The 26292-nt window shown below is 42.6% G+C and overlaps 1 protein-coding gene across 1 annotated transcript in view; it reads left to right on the forward strand.

Annotated features, from left to right (window-relative positions):
• Nucleotides 1-26292, forward strand: part of ksr2 (kinase suppressor of ras 2) — a gene marked incomplete at both ends in the record, with an annotated part of 123331 nt that overhangs the window by 90775 nt on the left and 6264 nt on the right. Inside the window, 8 exons of the mRNA XM_080738050.1 lie at nucleotides 225-331; nucleotides 834-1002; nucleotides 2922-2963; nucleotides 4025-4094; nucleotides 6351-6399; nucleotides 10129-10490; nucleotides 24852-24948; nucleotides 25326-25459. Coding sequence (XP_080594176.1) covers nucleotides 225-331; nucleotides 834-1002; nucleotides 2922-2963; nucleotides 4025-4094; nucleotides 6351-6399; nucleotides 10129-10490; nucleotides 24852-24948; nucleotides 25326-25459 — 1030 coding nt within the window. The remainder of the gene's footprint in view (nucleotides 1-224; nucleotides 332-833; nucleotides 1003-2921; nucleotides 2964-4024; nucleotides 4095-6350; nucleotides 6400-10128; nucleotides 10491-24851; nucleotides 24949-25325; nucleotides 25460-26292) is intronic.

Raw genomic sequence — 26292 nt, forward strand, 5'->3', positions numbered from 1 at the left:
GTATATATTCTTCTTTTTTGTGCCTTGCTTTTTTTCACTGTACACAACAGTACTTATTTTCTTCTTTTCATACTTCTCTGTAACCTTTTAACCTTAAACTGCTTTGCTGCCTCTGGGCAACTGACTGATTTTCCCCCTTGTGATAATAAATCTATCTATCTACATACCCAGAAGAGGATTGTTAGGGTTGGTGTGTTTGATTCCTCTCGTGCTCTGCTTCTCAGCGCGTCTAGTGCGTACCGAATCAGTGCCATGTGACATCAACAACCCACTCAGGTACACCGACCTGCACATCAGTCAGACTCTACCCAAGACCAACAAGATCAACAAGGTAAGCGTTTCAGCCACTTTCAGACCGGGACCTATTTTCTCTGGTGTCTTACAACTTACGCCTTATCCCTAAACCTCTTTGCCTTTTTCTTTTCTATTTTGAAAAATCAATTTAAATTACTTCAAAGTTGTCCATGTGGCCATCGCTCCAAGTGCCCACATGTCTCTAGTGCCCAGGTCCGTCCATCCATCCATCCGTGGATGGATGCATCCATCTCTATTCTATTAAAAACAAGGCCCAGCCCTGCACCGTCTTGTGTGTGTGTGTGTGTGTGTGTGTGTGTGTGTGTGTGTGTGTGTGTGTGTGTGTGTGTGTGTGTGTGTGTGTGTGTGTGTGTGTGTGTGTGTGTGTGTGTGTGTGTGTGTGTGTGTGTGTGTGTGTGTGTGTGTGCTGGCTAAAATGTGCCTGAGTAATTTAGTTTTATATATGTAAGTAGATTCATGGTGGCAAACGTGGCTAAGAACCAGATTGCAGTGTGTTGTTGTGTCTTGTCCCCTCACAGGACCACATCCCGATGCCCTACCAGCCAGACTCCAGCAGTAACCCCTCCTCCACCACCTCCTCCACCCCGTCCTCCCCGGCACCTCCTCTGCCCAGCAGCGCCACGCCCCCGTCCCCCCTGCACCCCTCCCCTCAGTCGGCACGGCAACAGAAGCAGTTCAACTTGACAGGTATGACGACATGTCGGTGGACACCGACCGCCATGAGCATGTGATGAGCCGGGCCATGTTAGGTCAGGTCCAGTTGATACTGATAGAGAGAGCGAGAGAGAGAGAGAGAGAGAGAGAGAGAGGTGTTGATGGTGGATTTTGATTGGCTGTCAGTGTTTCCATCGTTCATAAAACCACTCTGAAAGTGATCCAAATGATATAGTTTAAGGCTGTACTAATTGTTTTGGTGTGGACTCTATCGCCCACATCAGTTATTGCAACATACTTATCATTATGGTTATCTTCTTGGGGTGAATCGAGAGCCGAAAGAGAGATTAGACATTTTCCCGGGACCCAAACTAGAGAAAATAGCAGATCTACATATGTGTCGCTTCGACTTTGGGTCAGATGATGACACTAGAGTAGAGGTTATGGGTCACTGAAATGGGCATTATTGTGCTCAGCAAGTTCTCCTTTTACAGTAGATTTTGAGATAGTTAAAAAAGGGTGGCGCTATAACAGAAAGACCACCAAAATCAGTGGGTTTCATCCTTTACAGAGCATGAAGGTGCACAGCAAATTCCATGGCAATCCCGGCGTTGGTTTTTGAGATCTCTTGATTCGGGACCAAAGTGTTGGACAGACCAACATGCTTAGAGCCCTGCCCACTAGCAGACCCAAAAATGGACTTATTCATAAGGGTCCGTATTAACACTCATTGATTTAAATCAACAGTGGCGGTTGTTAGGTTAGTTATTATGAGAGACCAAAAAAATAAATAAAGAATTGTTACCAGTACTATTTATTAACCCCGACAGCAGGAAGTTCCTCTAAAAATGTCACCATGCCCAGAAGAAAGAACAGTCAGTGTGCCTTGAATCCCAGTGGGAATACTTTGAAGTTATTTATCCTTGGTTGCAAATTGTTGTCATGCAGCGAAAATATGTGATCTGCAAGCTCACAACACGCTGTGCTGTGATGCGTTGTGAACTTGCAGATTGGCAATTTTTGCTGTGTTACATGGCACGCAACATAAATGGTAAAATAAATGGTAAATGGTGCATTTATATAGCGCTTTTATCCAAGGCACTTTACATAGATTGTGCATTACATTCACCCATTCACACACACATTCATACACCGATGGCGGAGGAAACCATGCAAGGCACCAACCTACTCACCGGGAGCAATTAGGGGTTCAGAGTCTTGCTCAAGGACTCTTCGACATTAACTCAGGGGGAGCCCGGATTGAACTGGGAACCCTGCGAGAACCCTTTGTGCTTTAATAACGGTTTCTCTACCCCTACACGGGGCGGCATAGCAAATCAGGTATTACTCCTCCATGTTGAAAGTGGGTGTTATTTTGGTATGTTAGCAGGAGAAACACTTCCATTTGTGTGACTGCAACAAAAACGAAAATGAAACTCATTTGGTTTGAAAGTATTCATTTTATTATTCAGTTTGGAGAGAAAGGTTTGGGGGATTTCTTTCTGTCTATGGCACATTCTGAATAACCTTTGTTGTTGATTATTTAGACACATGACGCAGAAAGAGTTGGATAGTTTTACTTTTCGTCTACTGTCCTTTTCTTTGAATGATCAATTTGGAAATGACATTTTCCGGGTAATTGGTAACAATCCTGTCCTGCACTTTGATTCAATGTTATTACAGTACATTGACTCAAAGTTGCATCAGGACACCGTTCACAAAGAAGACATCGGCGGTAGCACAACAAAGACTCCATGGTGGATGTCATTTGAAGGTGTCAACAGTTTCCTTTTAGTATCCCCGCAGAGTGACAACAAGTATCTTCGCTGCAGTTGAGTCGCCTCCATAAACCTCCACATGTGAAGTTGAACCCATTCCCCTCTGAGCTAACAGCCTGTTGCATACAGTGTATCACATCATCACACAACTCCACTGTGCCTCTTTCTCCCCAGCCTCCAGTTACTTCAAATACAAGCAGCAGTTCATCTTTCCAGGTAAGTGGATCCTAATTGGTCATTACATCTACCCATAATGCACCGCAGCCCGCCCAGGGACGAGGAGGCTTGTTCTCTCTGATGTTAGCGTCTCTCCTGTCCTTACCATGGCCTGATTTAAGCTGTCGCCACCCAAACACCCACCTTCACAGTGAGCTTGTCTTTATCTGGGTCCCCTAATGATGGCCCTAGCCGCGGCCATCGCTACAAAAGGGTCTGTGCTCGCTATACGCGGACAATTACAGCTGAGATAGCCTCTAGCAGCCTCACAAACAGAATAGAGGGTTGATTATTGAGACGTGCAGAAACAGGGTTTGGAAAGACAAGTGTAAATATGGTGGGAAGCACTTTCTCCAGTAAACTCTCGAGCAAGTCTTGGCCATTCTAATAAAAAGCTATGTAGACATGCAGCAATTTGTTATCGACATGCTAGCTGGCCCCTGGTGTATTAATCGATATCAGTAACAGTAATGGCATGCTCATAAGCAATTGCTTGTTGTTATCAATATAGTCATTGTAAGCCCTTTGCACTGTAGACTGGAGGAAGAAAAAATAAATCCTGACATATATAAATAATAAATAAACTGGATTGTTGTAATGCTGTTATCTTTCTATGGCAGGGGTCTTTAACGTTTTAAGGCCAAGGACCCCTTAGCTGAGAGAGAGATGAAGCAGGGACCCCCTCTACATATTGCATAAATGTGTGATACAGATTTTCATCGATTTCATAGATAGATTCAATAGACTTGTTTGACAGCACTGTCATCAGTCTATGTTGGATTCATGTATTTTCGTAAACCTGACCTTTCATGTTTATGTACTTGGTCTGCTCTTTATTACCTCTACACCAAACCTTTGCCGAAAATAGCCGATATACAATTTCTCAACGCCTCGCAGAGCTTGTAGATCTGCTATTTTTGGCTAAAGTTCTCCTCGGAATAGGGATGCGAGGGTTCAAGTTGTAGTAACTCTAAGGACCCCCGAGGGATCCCGGACCCCCTGTTGAAGACCCCTGTTCTGTGGTATTGAATCTCTTCTAATGTGTGTGTCTGGCTCCCCAGATGTGACTCCTGAGGCCCCTCCTAATAGAGCACCCCAGGTCATCCTTCACCCCGTTCTGTCTGAACCAGGGTGAGTTGAATCATATCCACATTACATAACACAGGACTACCCCTTTGCGCAAATACCACACTATCAACTACATATGAATAAATGAAATAGTGATCATACCCCCCCCCCCCTCTCTCTCTTTCCTTGCATACTTTGCCCTCTTTCTCCATTACCACCCCCACCATTCTCTCTCTTTGCGATCACTGGTCGGAAGCAGACTGAAAGTTATTGGAGCACGGAGATGTGGGTGACGATTTGACATGCGAAGGCACACATGACGAATACGGAAGGGTCTAATGTTAGCGTGGCCTTCGCTTCACGCTACAGTTGGGATGCCAACTGGATTTCCTCTCGCTCTTTGAGGAAGCCAGTGGTTGCATGACAAACATAAGGAAAAACAAGCGGAATAGGACGAGGAGTGACAAGGATGCCTTTTTGACCTAGATGTTAATTGGATTAGATTCTCAGTGCGTGGAGGAGGAATGGAGACTTGGTGGTCTGCGGCTATACTGTAGGTTGATGTTCAATTTCAATTACCCTGTTTGCACGAAATCTTTTGATGGGACAATCGATAGGACATGATGCTATACTTGATTCCTTTTAAATATCAACAGAACTCCGGCCCTGCACGGAAAGGTCTGCGATTAAGGCAAACCTATTGTAAGGATAATTATATAAACTTACTGTAGGCTGGATGGATGGATGCAAGGGTACGGTGCCAATGAATGAAGGGTGTTTTACACATCCCATTATGGCTGGAAATATCCCTGAAATTAAAGGGGTCTCTGCCTTAACCAACTCAATATTCATTGTTTCATGTTATTCTGTTCTGCCAACAATACAGTAATGAAAGGATACAGTTAAAAAATGTCTCCTTCCGATGTCCAAACCTTTATTTTTATTTTCGGAAAGGGGGATGATGTACCTATACTTTGACGTCATTCAGAACTTCTGATAACCTTTTGTGGACACTCTTGCACCCCCCAGATGTCCTGACTGTCCAAGTTCTTTCCAACGTCAGAAGGAGCATGTACTGTGTTGCCCTTAAAATGAACACAGAGTATTTTACTGCATGGCCTTTACTGAGAAGACCTTAACCATCACCACAATACAAGGAATTAAAAAACAAACAAACAAATAAAATGAATATTTAACCCTCTCTCCTGCTCTCTGCCTTCATCACCCTCTCCTGATGTTTCTCTATCAGCTCGATTTCCCAGTTTAGTTTCCCCCCCTCCTCTCTCACTCCACCTCTTCTGTCGCTGCCTTCTGACGAATGTGAATACATTAGTGGCGGTTATGAAACCCCATGCACTCCTGATTTAATTAATGGTACGTGGCCCTCCTCCCCTCACTCGCTGTATGCTCCTAAAGTGGCAGATGGCAGATTCCCCAGCCCTTAATGGCCTCTTCTCTTGGTTAATGAGGGCCCCTCTCAGGCCCCGGTGCCCGGCAGGATCCACTCATTAGGCCAGAGCAGGGGACCTGCACTGCAGCGGGGCCCCTCGGCTCTGCGGGTACCACATATTATCTCACGCGCTGCCTTGCCGCTGGCCTCTGCTCCCGTAGTCTTTGGATCGTTTTCTCTGAGGGTCGCTGACAAGCCAGTGAAAAGGGAGCTGCGAGAGCTTAGAAGCTGTTGCATGGAGAAGAACAGGTGTAACCTAGGCTTAGCTCTGAGAGAACGTTGAAGTGAAAAATGGCTAGGATGGAGCAGGGAAGCTGACAGTATGGGCAGGCGCCGTTCCACAGCGATGGGAGGGTCTTGCCCATTTCGTCCACACATAAAATCAAGCAAATTACGAAGAAGGAACAGAATCGTTGAACGTCTGGCATGTGGCATTGGCATACCTTCACCTTGCATTGAACTACTACTCAGTGAAGCAAACATGGTGACTGCAGAAGTAATATTATGCTGACAAAAGCTGTGATATAATGTCGTGTTTGTGCAGTGCAGTGCACATACCTGCATTTCTCTTCCAATTTTGCTGATAGATATAAATTGTTTGATACAATTTTGGTTCGCACCCGGTCGGAACAGACGGACCCTGGTTCTGTCATCATTCTATTCACTGTTTCAAATCAGACCTCCATTCAGAGTGGAGCGAGATTGGCTGGCTGGTCAGGTGAGACTAAGGCAGCCAGGGGGTGACGTGAGTTCATTTTTGTCTGCGTCTGCCTCTGTGGTGTGGGTTGAGAGTCAGTGCATTCAAATGCACACGGGAGAATGTTTTTTCATTTCTGTCTCAGTCTGCTTATGTTTTCTGTTGCTTACAGGAACGAGGGCAACCCTTTGCTGCAAATCGAAGTTGAGCCCACGTCGGACGTGAGTCATCCTGCCTTTGATCTCTGCAGGCTGTATTTGGTTTGCCACTGAAATGCAGTCCTAAGCCTAATGTACGCTCTGTTGTGTGTCGAAAATAGCCGACCTAAAAGCTCACAACCTTGAAGACTCACCTCTTCAGACAGACTCCACCTAATAGCTCATAGCACTTACCGCAGCTCTTGCCTACTACCCTCGATGACCATACAGGCTTATGCATATGCTAAAATGTCATTTAGAGATAGCATTTTATATACAGTAGACTGAGGCCAGGTCATTGTTGACTTGGCATCCTATAGTGTGTATAGCTTCGATGTACAGATTACCAGTAAGACTCCCTAATCGGGAGATAAGCGACCGTCAGGTGACATGTATACACAAAGAGGGCTGTAAGTGGCATTGGTTCCTGATTGTAGGGGGACGTGTAGACATAGTGTGTACCGATTTGTGTGATTTTAGGGCAATTTAGATTTGTTTTGGTTATCTATTATTTGGTTAGATTTACGATAGGTTCTTGGTTTAGCTAAATTTTTAGATTACTATCTCTATGCATTTGATGTATTACCTTGAGCTGTCCTTGCTTATTGTAAGTCGCTCTGGAATAAGAGCGTCTGCTAAATGGCTAAATTGTAAGCTTGAAGGTTGGCTATTTTGGCTTGCAACACTGTTGTATGTAGTTTGTTCTCTCTCTCTCTCTCTCTCTCTCTCTCTATATATATATATATATATATATATATGTATGTATGTATGTATGTGTGTGTGTGTGTGTGTGTGTGTGTGTGTGTGTGTGTGTGTGTGTGTGTGTGTGTGTGTGTGTGTGTGTGTGTGTGTGTGTGTGTGTGTGTGTGTGTGTGTGTATATATATATATATATATATATATATATATATATATATATATATATACAAGTGTATTGAAGGACCACAACAGCTTCACATGGTTTTGCAACTCAGAGTTTCATGCCATAGGACAATCATCAGGCAAAAAGCCTGCAACAACATACATGAGATAATATGACATTTGTAAAAATACAGGCATATCCGCAAATCACAAAAAATCAATACATGAGTGTACATCAGGTTGATATATATATATGTATATGTTTTGTTCTCTCATTAATACATCAGCGTGACATTAGGGGTGATGACACACACACACATTGTATGCATGGTGACACACACAAAAAACAAACAGCTGTAACAGACATCAGCTCCAGCCCCGGTGCTCGTTTTGGTCTAATTAGGGAGGGCCTTGAGAAATCTTAACAGTGAAAAATGCCAAGCTGGAGGGAAAATTTTGCTCTCTGTGGCTAATGATGTCACACTGCTCCTTAACATAGTCCATTGAAATGTACGCTTTCTTTGTAGGTATACAATGGCACTTATATGCAGAGCTGTGTGTGTGTGTGTGTGTGTGTGTGTGTGTGTGTGTGTGTGTGTGTGTGTGTGTGTGTGTGTGTGCGCGTGTGTGCGTGTGCGTGTGAGTGTGCGCGTGTGTGTACTGTACATATGTGTTTTTATGTTGTGCGTGTGTATGTGTGTATACTGTACATATGTGTTTTTTTATGTTTTTGTTCTGTCCATGTATTTTGTCTTGTCTACTTTGTATACATGTAACGATTGTAACTTGTATTTATGTTGGGCCTCCTCTAAAACGAGATGGCACATCTCAAGGGGTTTATCAGGTAGCTCTCGTGCACATCCAGGCAGAGGTGGAGGTGCTGGTACGCAAGATCAAAAGAAACCTCCCACTGCTTCTCTCAGGAAGCGACCACACACTCCAATGATGATGGACAGGACTCACTCAACTCTCTTTTTTTCCCCCCTGCACAACACGTTTTGCCTTATCGGTTTAGTCAGGTGCTACAGTGTATGTAGCATCTGACGAAGCCAACATGGCGAAACGCCGTATCTGAACACTGCATCACAAACGCTGACATTTTACATTCGCGCGTCTGACGTGCAGTTATAGCCAGCCTCTGCTAGTCCTGTCCCTGTCTTCCTACCAGTGTTGATTTCATCGACTAAAACTATGACAAAAAATGTTTGTCGACTGTGTTTTTTGAGCGGTGGTCACAACGCTCCTATACGTGGCCGTGTGTGTGGGTCTCCGTCCGTGTCTGTCTGTCTGTCTGTATGTAGCCTAAACTTCGGCGCGTAACTAGTGCCGCACCATTTACGCCACTCGCGCAATATATACACCAGTAAGACTCCCTAATCGGGAGATAAGTGACCGTTGGTCGCTTATCTCCACAAATAGGCCAAAAGTTTGTTTTACCAATTATCAAGACATACGGGCAGTTGACAGTTTGCCATGGTTACTCATTGAAGTTGAATCTCCATATATGGAGATAACCTACGCATCACACTAAGTCTGACCTCACCAGCCCATATTTGGGCATGAGCAACTTATGTCTCCATATATGGAGATATGATGACATCACACAGTCCTCAGCCGATGATGTGGTGTGATGTCATACAATACACAAACGAGCCCTACAGTATAAAGGGGCAATTCTTGCCAGGAAAGAAGCATTTCTTCGACTCAGACCTTATCGCCAGGGTTGGCTTATAGCAGCTGTCGGTAGATAATGCCGGTCTTATATACTCATTGAAGTTGAATCTCCATATATGGAGATAACCTACGCATCACACTAAGTCTGACCTCACCAGCCCATATTTGGGCATGAGCAACTTATGTCTCCATATATGGAGATATGATGACATCACACAGTCCTCAGCCGATGATGTGGCGTGATGTCACGCCACATCATCAGCAGTGTGATGTCATACTGATGCGGAGATATGAGCAGGGCAAAGGTGTGACGTGTGACCGACCGACCGACCGACCGACGGCCGGTGGAGGTTTTGATACTAAACTGCGACCTTACGGTCGCAATCAAAATGTGCGGCTTGGCTGGGAATGGTGTTCTATTACCTTTCGTTCCGATCCGCCTTACCATGCCGACGTAATCGGCAAAAAACGACGCTTAATTGTCCCCATTGACTTATAATGGGACAATGCAAGAAATCACTTTCAAGTATTTTTCTCTCGTAAACCATAGGAGCTACAGTTTCAAACCTCGGAGAGGAGATTCATAATGATTTTAAGAATGAATCGAAAAATAATTACATCACTCTGCCTCATGGTGGCGCTATAACGGCCCACTTTACGTTTTGCCCCGTAACTCTTGAACCGTAGATTGGAAAATTAAAATTCTTTTTTCCCTGGATTCCTTGGGTCACGGGCCATATAGGCCACGCCCATTTGCGCCAGGATAGATTTTCCGCCATCTTGAATTTTCTCCAAAACACACTTTTTGCTCCTTTAACAAAATAAAAACTAGACTAAAATGTAAGGGAGGGACTAGTGGAGGAGAGTCATTTTATGTTTGGTTGCTCTCAGGTGTTGTGTGCTGGAAATAGCAGATCTACAAGCTCACAACGTTGTGAGCTTGTAGATCGGCTATTTTCAGCACACAACCAAGTGTAAAATCAGTCATTACGATGCCATCAAGGCCTGCCAAAATACATTTCATTTGACTAAATCATCTGTAGATTTAGTCGCCTAAAATCTTATGATATTTAGTCGACTAAAACTAGACTAAAACTTTTCAGGTGACTAAATTGAAAATACTTTGTGACTACAACTAAATTACATTTTAGTCAAAAGACTTTGACTAAAACTAAATCAAAATTTGCTGTCAAAAACAACACTGTTTCCTACTGCACAGAACGAGGAGGGAAACGACGAGGACTCGGGCGACGAGTTCGAGGAGATGAACCTGGCGCTCCTGTCGGCTCGCAACTTCCCGCGCAAGGCCAGCCAGACCAGCATCTTCCTGCAGGAGTGGGACATCCCCTTCGAGCAGCTGGAGATCGGGGAAATGATCGGCAAGGGACGTTTCGGCCAGGTCTTCCATGGCCGCTGGCACGGCGAGGTCGCCATCCGCCTCATCGACATCGAGCGCGACAACGAGGACCAGCTGAAGGCCTTCAAGCGGGAGGTGATGGCCTACCGCAACACGCGCCACGAGAACGTGGTGCTGTTCATGGGCGCTTGCATGAGTCCGCCGCACCTGGCTATCATCACTAGGTAAGGCTGCTGATACAGTTGTACTGTACCTCAAACCAGTCCCTAGTTTAGTATATAGTGAACTGAGCTGGGAGTGAGTAGTTTTCTACGGTGTCCCCCAAAGCCCAAAATAGTTCCTGTGGACTTGAATTTCAGCTCCTAAGAGCAGTGGTTTAACATTATGTTGTGCCCAAGGCACACCAATGGTCAAGTAAGAATATCAAGGCATACCGTCTGTATTCATAGCGAAAATAGAGAAAATAGCTGAGAAGATAAAATAGCTGATCTATAACAGCTGATCTACAAACTCAACGTGTCACAATGCTTTGTGAGCATCACTGAGAGGAGCTTGCACTCAGTGCAGTGGCATTAGTGCAACGGCCCACTGTTCCAACGGAACGCATTATAACCAAGCCTAACCCTAAAAGCCTAACCCTAACCTTAACCTCACAAAAATGATGCCTGAACCTAACTTCACACGAATCTAACATCGACTGAGACGTCGAACTAATGGGCGAGCGTCGTTAAAACGAGCCACAAGATCATAAGGGTACTGTCTGGGACTTTCAGAAGCAGAATAAACTGGATGCATTTTATTCTTTCTCTTTCAAGTCTTACTGTGTACTATACCAAACAAGGTGAGCTGCCAAGCAATTGAAAGCACCCCTGCTGCCTCAGAATCGTGTGCCGCACATGATTGACTAATCAGGGTTGCAATGTTCAGTGAATCAATAACCGTGCAAGTGCCCAGTGAGTCAATCAGTAATCAGTTGGGCTATTAACCTGGTCACAAACAACAGTGATTATAATCAAAACATAGCCTTGCTTGGTAAGATAATAATAACACATGACCCTCGATGATAATGGTACTATAATAATAATCTGGTTTTAAAATTGTTTATTTCATGAATAATCTTGTGTGTGATCTTTATAACACTTTGAATCTTTATACAGCCATTTAAAAACATACCAATCATAGCTGCAGTGCACTCTGGGAGTCCCTAGGCTATCGAGACGACAGTGTATGAACACATCAATAAAGAAGACTCATTATATTGGATTCATTCTACGCACTCCATTGTAATGGCCAATGTTCTAGTAAGAGCACTTATCAAACATAAGTGGGGCCTTTTCACAGCCTATATACTGTACAGTATATAAAAACACATCTGAAGGTAATAACATTCATTGTGGGGGTTTCATTTAGGTGTTACTGTGTGCCAGCATGGGTAGCTCCCAGGGACGTGCTGGGCCCCTGATTCAGCCCGGGAAAAAGACAGCGCTGCTGCTACTCAAAGATTTGCCATTTCTGATCATGACAAGTGACAAGCCAGTGGGCCAATTACTGTACATGAGTTATATTTCGTCGTTGTCAGGTTGTATGTCCAAAACAGTTTGTTTTGTATTTATCATTTTAAAAATGATTTAAACTAGTGAAAACAGCCGATCTACAAGCACACAACGCCTCGCACCGCGAGGCGTTGTGTGCTTGTAGATCTGCTGTTTTCACTACTTTTGTGCAACGGCCTTGTATGATGAACCGGCCGGAAATGAACCGGCCGTTCGGGAGTTGTCCCGCTTTTCCCAATGGCCAGCACGTCCCTGGTAGCTCCTGTTCAGTATAGGCTGGGTTCACATTTGGTACGATTGCTTTGAACCATGCCCGAATGCAATTGCCCCTGTCCCACCGCTCAGCTTTCACATTACAGTCTGAACAATTCTGTCGCATGACAGTGACATCATTGACATATCCTTGGTATCTTATAACCAGCCTCGAGCTGTGGCCAAAGATGTTTTATTTAGAAAGATAGACCAACCCAATTGTAGCCACTAGAGGCGAAATGGGACACAAATCCTACACAAAAAAAAACAATCCTACAAGTAAACAGGCCGTTCGCGCCCACTTAGGAGACCGTTTGATGGTCTCTTAAGTGGGCGCATGCGTCTTGGCGGCAAATCTCGCACAAGTTCTGGTGCTAGATCCCACAAGAGTGTGTTGCTGGGACTGAGAAAGGTTGATAATAAAGTTACACTAGCGTTTAATAATGTTTAGAGAAGTTGTCACAAAAACATTCATGTGGAATGGTTATTGTAAAAAAAGATTATATAAAAAAATAAGTAAGGACAAGATGGCGACCGAGTAGGACGCGTTTGTTGAGCTCTGTGGAGGTGCATAGTTTTCACATTTTTTAAGCCCATTTTTTACTGCCTTTATAGTTCTTTTGAGACTTTAAACGCCCAAAACACTGGTGAGCGTCTGTTTTTGCAGTTGTTTCGTGTTTCATGCCGAATACGATTAACACGAGGTCGAGGAGTACCAGGTCTCCGACCGCAAACGCTGACAACATGGCCGGCGCAATGCAGGGCGACGCTGACGCTCCGGTTACAAAGAGCATGCTGCGTGAGGTCCTCAAGGAATCACTGAAAGAGTTTATGGATGGTTTTATTCAACCCATGATGCTTGGCTTGGAGAAGAAATTACTGAAGAAGATTGATGACTTCGGAAAGGAGCTGCGTCCTGCAGTCGCCACGCTGAACACGACCGTGGCTGAACATGGGGAGGCCATTGAGAACTTTGGTTCCTCCATGGACAGTTTGCAGATGTGTATCACTGAATTGGAGAGAAGATGTGCTAATCTGGAGGAGAAGCTCGTCATAGCAGAAGACCGGAGTCGTAGGAACAACATAAGAGTGATTGGGATCTCTCCTGGGCTAGAAAAGGCTGACCCAGTGGCCTTTATCCAGTCTTTTTTGCAGGAAACATTCCCCGACGAGTTTCCCGACTCCCCCCCGGAGGTGGATCGTGCTCATCGGACCGGCAATCCACGTTCTGATAAGCCAAGGGCTTTCCTGGCAAGGATCCATTTTTTCCGGGTAAAGGAACGCATACTCCAGCTCTCCAGGAAAGCAGGCCAACTGACATACAATGGCAAAAAGGTGTATATTTTCCCCGACTGGTCTGCTGAAACATCAAAGAGAAGGGCAGCTTTCGGGCCAGTAAAGGAATTCCTACGTTCCATCACCGCGGAAGGAGTGAAATACGGAATAAGGCACCCGAGCAAATTCTGGATAACCGTGGATGAGGCGACTTCTACTTTCAACTCACCCAAGGAAGCTCTGGCCTTTTGCAAGGATAAGTTCAAGACTCCAGGTGCTGCGGACGAGACTCTAGCTACGCGGGATGATGAGACGACAGTTACAGAGAACTAACTTTTACCAGGGACACTTTTGCTTTCGTGATCGCGTGCTTTCAAACACATTCTGCCGATGTGATATCCTTTTGCCTTTAATGGACTGTTGGTAAGCTGGCTGGGACTTTGGAGATGACTTTTACGCAGCGTCTTTCTTTCCTCACTCTCTCCTCCTCCTCCTCCCCAAAGGGTGAGTTGTTAATGTAAGCCTACTTATTGTTTTGGACTCATCATCTGACTTGACGTTGTGTTTTCAAGTGTTTCGTTTCATAATACCTATTGTATTTGTATCGAAGAATAAGATATATTTTATTTTTTAACAAGATCTGTAAGCAGATGGGTGTTACTCGTTTTAATTTAGGTTACCGCAAGGAGAGAGGATTTAGGGCTGCTAAAGCTATAAGCATAATTCACTGTCTTTTTTGTTTGAATATAATGGACATTGTTCTTGTTATTATTGTATTCCTTTTCTTTGCTCTTATTGAGCGTTGTGCTGCTTACTATATAGGTCTAGAGGGTTTTATCTCTCTCTGTTAAGCTTTGTCTAACGGGTTCCGTGTCGCGGTTCAGACGGAGCCTGCTCTCTCTCTCGTCTTTTCTCTATGTCTCTCTATCTATCTCGGCTTTCCCTCTCTCTCTCTCTCTCTCTCTCTCTCTCTCTCTCTCTCTCTCTCTCTCTCTCTCTCTCTATGGCTCTCTCTCTCGCTGTGTGTGTGTGTGTGTGTGTCTCTCTCTCTCTCTCTCTCTCTCTTTCTGTTAGGTAATGGCGGCTATGTTGGTTGTTAGTTTATGGTTCGTTTATGCCTCCTAAAACGCTACTTTCTCGGGTAGGAGGGCGAGACTGGGCTTTGGCCTTTGTATTGAGTAATGTAGCCTACTGTTTAAGGTGAAACAGATATAAATAATATGGTCTAAATTGTGAAGGCTCCGCGGTTCCAGAGACCACTCGCTCTCCCGCCCTTTCTCTATGTCTCTCTACCTATCTCTGCTTCTCCTCTCTCTCTCTCTCTCCCTGGCTCATTGACTCTTTCTTTTTTTTCCTTTTTTTTCTAATCTCAATAGCTGGCGGATGTACGATCTCGTGGCGCGTTGGCTCTACGTGCTTGTGGATCCGCTGTCTGGGGGGGGGGGGGGGGGGGGGGGGTAGTTGTTGTCTTCTAAAATGTTAATTTCTTGATGGGGGGAGAGGGGAGCTCTGTATTGGGATATTTATTTTGTAGTCGCGATTGGGTAGGTTCACTGTTTGAAGTATGGTAGTTTACTGTTTAAGACGGAAACAGACTTAACTAATATGATTGACATTTATCTAAGTTTGCACTGGCCTTTTGGGCATGTACAGGGAGCTGTATATGGCGCAGTATGCATTATGTGTGCTGTGTTGTATATGGTTTCCTGATCATACATAACTGTGTTTTATGTAAATACTTATGTATACAGACTTTTCTTTTCTTTCTTTTTTTTCCCCCTTCTAATTAGTAATTGTGGTTTGTATACATGGATGCATGGGGGGGGCTGTATGTGGCGCAGTATGCATTAACACTGTGTGTGCTTTGCTGCATATGGCCCCCCGGATGTGCTTTTAATTTCTATTTCTAACTACATATATAAGTGCATATATTTTTTATATCATATACACTGATTTCCTTTTTATTTATTTTTATTATTAATATTATATTAGTGCCTTGTCGTGGTGACAGCCTTATTTCCACTTATCTGTCACAAGTGTTTGGTTATTTGCATTAACGTGGCTTATAGGGCTTTATCACATTCTAGGTGGGCCTAATGCTGGACTGATTATTATTATTACAGTTGTTATAGTCCCCTCATTTTTTTTCCCTTTATTCTTTTCTTTTTTCTCTCCCCCTTCTTTACTAGAAATGTTAACATACCATTCTCATTTATTTAAGTGATATGAAGTGGGGAGATTGATCATAATTTGAGCGGATGGAATGTTTGAGAGCTATTCAGCCACAAGAAGGCACTTTTTTGTTGTTATTGTTTTTACTTTGGTGATCTGTTATATATTTACATAATCACCAGAGGGCAATGTATGGTTACTTTTGGGCAGTTACTTGTTTGCACTCTCTGACAGAGTGAAATGAAGGTTGACTAATAGGTTGATGGGGTGGGGAACTGTTTTTGTGCACTCTGATGCTAATGGGGTTTTCCCCCTCAAGCTTCAATGTTATGTGTTTTTTTATGTTCGTTTGATGTTGCTTTTTCCTTTCTGTTCCTTTTGGGGTTGTTTTGTTTTTCTGTGGGGAAGGTTTGTTGTGAGGGACCAACTAGGAAATTCTAAAATGTTCTACTGTGCTTGCTGTGCGTATGGTTTGAACCACAATTATGACAGAATATAAATTTCTAAGTTTCAATGTAAGGGGAGCGAATATACCGCATAAGCGAACCAGCATTTTGGGGGTTTTGCGATCTAAATCAATTGACTTTGCATTTATACAGGAGTCTCATCTTTTAAAAGAGCATTCCAACCGATTGGCTAATAAACATTATCGTGTTTTAGCCTTTTCAGCTGCTTCTTCCAAAACCAAGGGAGTAGCCATATTGGCTAGACGTAACCTTAGGTTGGATTTTTTGGGTGATTGGTCTGACAGTGACGGGAGGATAGCTGTTGCTAAAATCCGCTTGGAGGGTAAAATGCTAGCACTAGTCTCTGTGTATGCTCCAAATGTTTTAGACAAAGAGTTTTACAAATTACTAACTAAAACCTTATTGGAACTGACGGATTTCAAAATCATTGTTGGTGCTGACTTCAATGCAACATGGCAACATAACCTAGATAGATCCACTGGGGTAGAAAGCAGAGAACAAGCACTAGCGTCTGCAGAACTACGTGCTTGGGCAAACTCAACTGGCTTACTCGACATCTGGCGTTTAATGAACCCAACGGTTAGAGATTTTTCTTTTCTGTCGGGTAGGCATGCTTCATTCTCTAGGATCGATTACGTTTTTGCCCCTGTTAGCTTGTTTCATAAAATTGCCAAGGTAGAGTTGCTCCCAATGTCACTCTCGGATCACAAGGCGGTGCTGTGTGTTGCTTCACTGAAACAGGTTATAGATAGAGCTCCTAGATGGCGGTTTAACACCACACTGCTGCGCGATGCGGCATTTGTAGCTCAGTTTCAAACTGGTTTGCGCGAATTTATAAATATCAATACAGGCTCAGTTGAGGATCCCAGAATTCTTTGGGATGCAATTAAAGGCTTTATCAGGAGTAATACAACCCTCTATGCGTCCACTCAGAGAAAATTAAGGTCAGCCAAACTGGTGGAATTGGAATCTCGGTTTTCTACTTTGGATAATTCTCTCCAAAATAACTTTGATGTTAGTACAGCAACCCAGAGAGAGCTAGTTAAGAAAGAAATTAACTCCATTCTCAAGCGCCGCTCAGAATTTCAAATGAAACGCACAAGGCAAAACTACTATTTTAATAGTGCAAGACCCAGTCACTTACTCGCTTTACGTCTTAGATCCAATGAGCATTTTGCTGATATTGTTAGTGTCAAATCAACAACGGGAGCCATGGTTACAGAACCCAAAGAGGTCAATGCCACGTTTCGTGCTTTTTATGATGAGCTCTACACCTCCGAGGTCATTCACGATGATGCAGTATGCAATGATTTTTTATCCAACATACAGTTACCAACCCTTAGCGAGGCGGATGCGGAAGCCTTAGATAGACCGCTCCATCTGGCGGAATTACAGGAAGCTGTGCTCGCAATGCGTAGGGGCAAGTCGCCTGGTTTGGATGGGATACCCCCTGAACTTTATGCCATCTTTTGGGAAGATCTAGGTCAGCTGATGCTAGACATGTTTCGATATGCAATTGAAAGTGGCTCTTTCTCCAGGGATGTGAATGTAGCTATTATATCATTATTGTTGAAGAAGAACAAGGATCCCACAGATTGCGCAAGCTATAGACCGCTTTCACTTTTGAATTCTGATCTAAAAGTTTTTGCTAAGGTGCTTGCGCGTCGCTTGCAGGGTTTTATGACCACCTTAGTACACTGTGATCAGACAGGTTTCATAGGAACTAGACTAGCCTCTGATAATGCTAGACGACTATTGCATATCATCGATAGGGCTAAGGAGCTGAGGACCCCCGCCGCAGTGTTGTCGCTCGATGCGTTGAAAGCATTTGATCGTCTGGAATGGTCTTACCTGTGGGCTGTACTAGATAAAATGGGATTTGGTGCTTCATTCATACATTTTGTTAAAGTACTTTATTCTAATCCGTCAGCGATGGTCCTAACCGGTAAGATCTGTTCGCCGCTATTCACGATTGGCAGATCTTCAAGGCAGGGTTGTCCCCTTAGTCCTCTCCTTTTCGCACTTTCACTCGAACCCTTGGCTCAGACAGTGCGTCAGTCTGCAGATATTACTCCTGTTTCGATTAACAACACACAGCATCGCATTTCCCTATATGCTGATGATATTCTACTGTTCATTGAGAATGCACCACAGTCAATTACTCACGTCCTTCAAATTTTTGATCAGTTCAGTTCCATTTCCGGCTACAAAATTAATTGGACGAAGTCAGCCCTTCTACCTCTAAATGATCAGATGAGATCTGCTATCCTGCCGCCCATAATCCCAGTAGTAAGCCAATTCAAATATCTTGGCATAGATATTTTCCCCTCTCTTCAGGCTATTGTTAAGAACAACTATGGTGACACTCTAAATAAGATTTGTCTTGATTTAGATAGATGGTCATCTTTGCCCAACTCTCTCCAAGCTCGAGTTTCAATCATAAAGATGAATGTTCTTCCTAGGGTTAACTTTGTAAGCTCTATGCTCCCTTTGCCACCACCGCCGCAATACTGGAATAAGCTTCACTCTTCGATATCTAAGTTTGTGTGGAAAGGGAAACGCCCTCGTCTTAAACTTTCTCTATTACAACGTGCTAGAGATGATGGCGGCCTTTCATTGCCCAACTTTAAATTTTATTATTGGGCCTTCACGCTCCGCCCCCTTTTAAATTGGTTTAACCCAGCAAATAAGGTTTCTTGGAGAGAGCTTGAGGAGAGTTTAGTGCAGCCTGTTGAATTGAGAGATCTTATCTATTCAAACATAACTACACATCAATGCAAAGTTCGCTTTGGACCTATCATTTCTCATTTAGTGGCAGTATGGAGGGCAGCTGAAAAGATGTGTAAGATTGATTGTAAATGGAACTTATTTTCCCCAGTGTTCAATAATCAAAGACTTTTAATCGAGGATCGCCCCATTCGCTTTCCAAGGTGGAGGGCTAAGGGGATTCGTACATTAGGGGACTTATTTGATAGAAATGGTTTACGACCTTTTCGAGATTTGTGTGACATCTTCAATCTGCCTGGAAATACCCTTTTTTTCTACTTCCAACTGAGAACGTCCATGAGGACCTACGGGGTCCCATGGCAAGCTCCCCTTAGATTGCACCCCTTCCATGAGTTTATCTGTGATGGTAACAGAACAAGAGGTTTGGTTTCCACCCTCTATGGTTTTTTATTAGACTGTAGTTATGGGCCCCTATCTGTTGATACTGTTTGGAGGAATGATGTACCAAATTTGGACCCTGACTTTTGTTGGGACACAGTATGGTCTAACATTAGGCTATCTTCTAGAAATCCAGACCATCAACAAATTCATTTAAATTTTGTTCATCGGACTTATTTAACTCCCCGCAGACTATGTGCTATGAGGATTTTGAATAATCCCAACTGCACTCTCTGCGCCTCAAATAGTATTGGTACCTTCCTTCACATGGTTTGGGAATGCCCAAATGTGTCGTCATTCTGGAATATGGTTGCCTCCAAACTTTCAACTATTTTTAGTATTAATATCATATCTTCTCCTTCTTTATTTTTATTAAATGACGTCTCACAGTTGCAACTAAACAATATACGCAAGCGCATCTTCTTTGCTGGATTAACGGCGGCGAAGAAGATGGTAGCTACGCGGTGGAAACCTCCTCATACGTTAACGTTCCGCCAGTGGGCCTTGACCTTTCTAGATATAGTATATTTAGAGCAGTCGATAGCAAGGTTACACGGAGCAAAAGAAGAAAACATTAATATGTGGTCGGACATTGCAGATAAGCTTAAGGCTATGATTCAAGAAATCACTATATAGTGGTAACAGCCTAGCACAGGCATGCACTATTGTACATTCCGTGTTGGTCCGGGGAAAGGGGGTGGGTGGGTTTTCTTTTCCTTTTCTTGTTTTGCTATTGTTTGTGTTGTTTGTCTGTTAATTGCATTTTTCTTTTGATCAATGTTTTACTTTTTCTTGTTCTATTCATATGTATGTCTCTAATTTCATGTTTTGGAAAATAAAAATAATTGATAACAAAAAAAAAAATAAAAAAATAAGTAAGTAAATAAGCTTTGACGATCCATGAGCCTATCTCCTGTTTCTGTAGTGTGAGGCAGCTTGAAGTACAACGGAGTGAATTTCGGAGCGCGTGAATAAAAAAATCAACCTCACGTTATGTCAATCTCATTTGCACACTGCCGCCCGTTTCGTATTTATTTTCGGACCAGGGTTGATTTTTTCCGATTTTCGCAGCTGTTGCACTGATTCCCTTGCTCTCTCTCTCTTTCCTCTCTCTGTCCCTAGCTTTTGGATTTCGGATTTCCAAAACGCAACGAAAACACGCAGTGCAGTGTGCAACCAGCTTTACTCCATTTTTCAGAGTTTTTGGTATGACCTGTCTGGGGATCAAACCCCGACCTCCCATTACCAGGGCAGACACTCTAACCACAAGGCCACTGAGCTGGTATATATAAAAAAAAACTTTTGTTTAATTGAAAAAAGTTACAAAGTATGTCTTTAATGACCCAGTTTGTATAATGACTGGGTGCTGTAGTGAAGACTGCATACTTGTTGAGAAAATCACAAGACGGGAAGACGCATGCACAAATAACTTTCAAGAATATATCCCCCCCCCCCCACTCTGCTCTCAAGTTGTACTAATTGGCACAGCTGCTGCTGTTTTTTTATCCACCGCTGAATACCCTGCCACCACCTTCCTGTTAGGGGACAACTGGGAATGTCAACCAAAATAACACCCAAGACAAGAAAGACACAATAAAGAAGATGCTCTTGCTATTTTGGTGGGGGTTCCCCGTTGTACTTGAACAAGGAAGAATAAGGGGGAAAAAGTTATTACCCTAGAAACCTTGTAATTGTGTGATTATGAGGTTTATTTGCCACTCTTGTCATAAATTAAGCAGACAAGACGTGCAATTTGAAATTATGTTGGCATACTGTGACTAGTAGTTTACCCAAGAAGTTACTATTGTTTACATACCCAGTGGTGTCTTTGGCTAACAGAGCGTTTTTGGTTGTAAAACAAAACGGTGAATCTAGAATCCAAAAAGGAAGAATCAGCTATTATTATTAATTCCATTGATCGAGTTTTTTCTTCATTTTTGGATTCTGGATTCACTGTTAATTTAAGGAATGTTTTTCAAACTAAAACTCTCCGTGGGCAGATATAAATAAAGTCCTTTCTATATGCTCCATCCTGACCTGACATAAAATCAGCACTACAACAGGAATTCTTTACCGCTGTCAGTGACTTTAGCAAAGCTCTCTGCTTCTTGGAAATCCTGCGTACTGATTGCTGAAAACGACAGAAAATGTCAGTGCAGTAATTGTTTTTACTAGAGTCCACGAACAACCAGCTGCTCCAATTATAGGCTACTGTACATTTGTGTGACCTAGGGTCAGCTTGTAGATTGTCTATCACAGATGAAAACTAAATAATAACTAAGCTATGATGACTAAAACTGAGACTAAATATTGACAATTTGGTCAATAAAAGTTAGACTAAAATGTTTGGGAGGGACTAGTGGAGAAGAGATCCAGTAGAACTAAAAGACAAGTCGTTTTATGCTTGGTTGCACTTGGATGTTGCGCTCTGAAAATAGCAGATGCACAAGCTTGTAGATTGACTAATATCAGGGCGCAACCAAGTGTACAATCAGCCATTACGACGCCATCAAGCCCTGCCAAAATACATTTTTGTTGACAAAATCAACTGTAGATTTAGTCAACTAAAATCTTATGACATTTAGGCTAGTCGACTAAAACTAGACTAAAACTAAAACATTTCAGATGACTAAAATATGGCTAAAACCGAATGCAATTTTATTCAAAAGACTATGACTAATACTAATCTAAATTGTGTGCTGTGCTGTATTTCAGGTGAACTTAAATAATGTTCTTTCATCTTTTTCTGTTCTTGTTCACTGTGTGTGTGTGTGTGTGTGTGTGTGTGTGTGTGTGTGTGTGTGTGTGTGTGTGTGTGTGTGTGTGTGTGTGTGTGTGTGTGTGTGTGTGTGTGTGTGTGTGTGTGTGTGTGTGTGTGTGTGTGTGTGTGTGTGTGTGAGAGCAGACTCAGTCAAGCTCCCATGGTGGAGAATCATTGTTACTGCATTTCTTTATTCTTGGTTTATTTATTTTTTATCCACAATACAGATTATCTCACTTCCAAGCTATACGTGGGAGATTGCTTTCAGAATGTTGTGGTGACCTCATTACCTTGCTTCTTCATTAGTGGCGTGCCACCAGAAAGCTGTCTCCTTGGTCTTGACTCGTGCACATCTTGTTTTAGAGGCAGGGGTGTCGCACCAAATTCTGGGCCCTGCTATTAAAAAATAGCAGATATACAAGCTCACAGCACGGCACCGAGTGCTGTGCAGATCTGCTATTTTTTTTTAATTGTGAAAATGTTTTTTTTTTTTTTTTTAAACCTATGTTTCTATGTCAGTGGTGCTCAAACTTTTTCATTTGAAGGACCCCCAAAATGATATGTATTTGGCCACGGACCCCCATGTCAACATATTTAGCTCCGGGGACCCCCCAGAAGCAAAATTTGAGTTACAAATGTAACTCAAAGATTTGCACACATTTTCACAATGTTTCAAAAAATAGCAGATCTACAAGCTCGCAGTGCGGCACTCGTTATTGTGCCAGTCTAAACACTTTCAACATGGCTTCCCTATTTTGGGCATATTCATATTCCGAATTATTCATCGCATTGTGAGCTTTCAGAACACCTGCTATTTTTCAATAACTAAAGTACAAAATAATTCCAGGCCCCTCCACCTAGGGCCCTAGTAACTCAGTCCCACTTTTCCCCCATTGTGACGCCCCAGAGGAAGTGGTGGCGTAAGAGCTGCAGCAGTAATTGATGTCATAGGAGTCTGCGCTTTAGCTGAAGGTGTCAGCCCATGTATCACCGCAGTCCGCAGGTGCCATAAGGTGCACTTCTACGTCGCAGGGACTCTCAGGAGGGCGCTACGCTAAAAATATAGCTGCTGTCACCTTTGCCACTTTGAATGAATATGCATCAGTGGTGGAAAAAGTACTCACATGTGTTACTTAAGTAAGATTATCAATACAGCAATGTAGAAATACTCTGTTACAAGTACAAGTCCTAAATTCAAAATGAATTTGAATTAAAAGTACAAAAGTATTGGTATCAAAATGTACTTAAAGTACCAAAAGTAGAAGGAACTTTTTCTTTCTTGAAATCTATTGAAAATAGCAGATCTACAACAAGCTCACAATGCGTCGCATCGCAATGCATTGTGAGCTTGAAGATCGGCTATTTTCAAAGAGTTGAAGGGTTTAATGTATGTTTTGTAATAATAATCCAAATCTACAAATGAATTAGTAACTAAGGTTTTCAAATACATTTTGTGGAGTAATGGAATATGCATAAACATACAGTATATAGTATTTGGCTTTGGGGTCCTTTGACGGTCACCAGCATGATGGATGCAGGGGGTTGGTTTCAGAACTGCCTGTTCTGGTTAAATTCCCCAGAAATATGACACCTAAGGTGTCATGATGATAAGGTGGAAATGATAAGCAAACATGGTTTCCGTACCAAATCAGACATTCTGTTGCCAAAATGATCTTGCATCTGGTGACTGAAAGATATGAATGACTGGAGGGAATGTTATGTCAACATGGCTTCCCTATTTTGGGCATGTAAAAATCTTTCCAAATATTCATCGTATTGTCAGCTTGCGGAACACCTGTTTTTTGTTTGTTTCGTTTTGTTTTTAAGCCATTTTACAGCAAGGGGGCTGCAGCCAGCGGGTAGTCTAATTGGCATGGAGAGGGTTGTGAAATCCTGCTTTAGCACATGGGCGTGAGGGATAGGGATCTAGGATCTCAGAAGGTCATTCTGGTCATAATGTACTACCTACAGTATCTTTTGAGTCATTATGAATTCAAAGAATTAGAGCTGTGGTTTTCAGCCCTTTTCATATCAAGGTCCATTATTTATTTGGCATTTGAGCCACGGACCACCGTTTGATGAGATTTTGCCTCTCAGACCCAAAAGGCGATCTGATAAGAATATTTTGTTATCGTTGGATAAGATTTTCTCCACAATTCCATGCTGTATTGATGTGATGCCATAGGAGAGATAACAGGAAAACCAAAATAAACTTTTTACAACTCTTGAGAGCGTAAAATGAAACCATATGGACCTGCAAGGGTCCATTCATTGTACACTCTCGAGAGTTAAAGATCTACCGTATAAGGGTCCATTTGGATACCACCTCCCCATCATTTAGCTGGGGACCACCTGGAACCCCCTCAAGGACCACTGGTGGTCCCCGCACCACTGGTTGAAAACCACTGAACTAGAGGAATATCAGCTTTGGCAGAGACACATCTCTGGATGTTATCAGTCACTGGCACCTAACTCTGTCCCCATTAGGGGGAGCACATATTTGGGTGACATAAAAATCTGGTATCGGTTATAAAGTCAGCTAAAATGGGTATTTTTGGGTATAAAATGGGTTTCCTTTTTTAAATCATATTTTTCCTTTCACAATATTATTTCGGGTGTCTTTGGGGCTTCATATTGGCTATGTTATGCTAACTCCAGGCAGTCAGTTCTGTTCATATTAACTCACCGTTTATTTCTTCATTCCTGCTATCTCAATTCCTGTGCCCCCGATGGCCTACTGGTCTAGGCACATATACATATATATATATATATATTCTCCTGTCTGTCTAACTGTCTGTCAAAAAAGCCCCCCCCCCCCCCAAAAAAAAAAAAATATATATATATATATATATAAAAAAAAAGCTCAAAACGCATCATGTTAAAAATGCCTATTGAACGGTATAATAATAACAGAATATGTCATCTGCATCTTTTTCTCAGCTTGTGTAAAGGCAGAACGCTGTATTCTGTTGTCCGGGATGCCAAGGTGATTCTGGACGTGAACAAGACTCGACAGATAGCACAAGAGATGGTCAAGGTCAGTGGTTCCTAAACTTCTTCGCCCATGACCCAAAAGAGAAATTAGACATTCACCCAGGACCCAAACAAGAGAAAATAGCAGATCAACAAGCTCTCAGCGCATCGCTTCACGTCCCGTTGAGAGCTTGTAGATCGCTGTTTTCACTACTTCTTAGACATTTTGTTTTTTAATTTATGACATTTAGTAGGTTTTTATTTTATTTATCCGTGAAATAACTTGTAATCATTATCATAAATTATTGCATTTTTCAGAACATTTTGAAATAATAATTAAAAACAAAATGTATGAAACCAAAAATTAAGGGAACCATAAAAATGTGTCTGCGACCCACAAATGGCTTATCATGGAAAATGTCTTGTCATTTCTTTCTTCAGGGAATGGGCTACCTCCATGCTAAGGGCATCTTACACAAAGACATGAAGTCCAAGAATGTGTTTTACGACAACGGCAAAGTAGTCATCACTGACTTTGGACTCTTCACCATATCCGGGGTGCTGCAGGCTGGCAGGTAATTCCTTCAAACCTTCTCTCATGCAGCTTTAACATCTTCAGGCCTCGCAACCGTATTCTGGTTAATTACTGCATGTAAATGAATGGAGAAAAAGTAAATGACTTTTTGAATGGTTCCTCCTGGTTTGAATGGTAATGGACGGTCAGCAACACCCACAAGCTACAGCTTTTCAGATACATTTTTGCAGTTCAATTTTGGTATGGTGCCAAATCACATCAAGTCGTCTAAAGACACTTTACATATAGAACAACTGTCCTACCCTGAGCAAGCATTTTACGACAGTGGAAACGAATATTTCCCCCATAACTGGAAGAAATGTCAGGCAGACCCTAAACGTATTAAAATGTATGAACATGCTCATGAGACAGCTACACGACTTGGTAACATGCAATGACAACATACAAGTGCAGGGTAAGGCATTGTTGCCAATTGACCTGCTCATCGGAAGCAGTTGGGCGTTCAGTGTCTCTCACTGGCGGATTCGAGTCTGGCAACGCGAGGCTTGTGTGTGTGTGTGTGTGTGTGCGTGCGTGTGTGCGTGCATGCGTGCGTGCGTGCGTGCGTGCTTGCGTGCATGAGAGAGAGAGAGAGAGAAATAGACTATGAAAAATGAATAAAAACAAACATTAATATGTATTGGTCTAACCAAATGAATGATAAATAAAGTTAATCTTATATTAATAATTTAAAGAATATATATTTAAGTTATACCATGTAACTTTTTTTATAAAACAAATCTTAAAATTGTCCTAACTGTTAAATCGCTAAAGTTTTAGAACCCCCATTCCGTTAATTTCAGCTTCTAAAGCCTTCTCTTTATATGTTTTCTA

Source organism: Nannobrachium achirus, assembly GCF_963921795.1.
Source record: "Nannobrachium achirus genome assembly, chromosome: 12".
In the NCBI taxonomy this organism is placed as follows: domain Eukaryota; kingdom Metazoa; phylum Chordata; class Actinopteri; order Myctophiformes; family Myctophidae; genus Nannobrachium; species Nannobrachium achirus.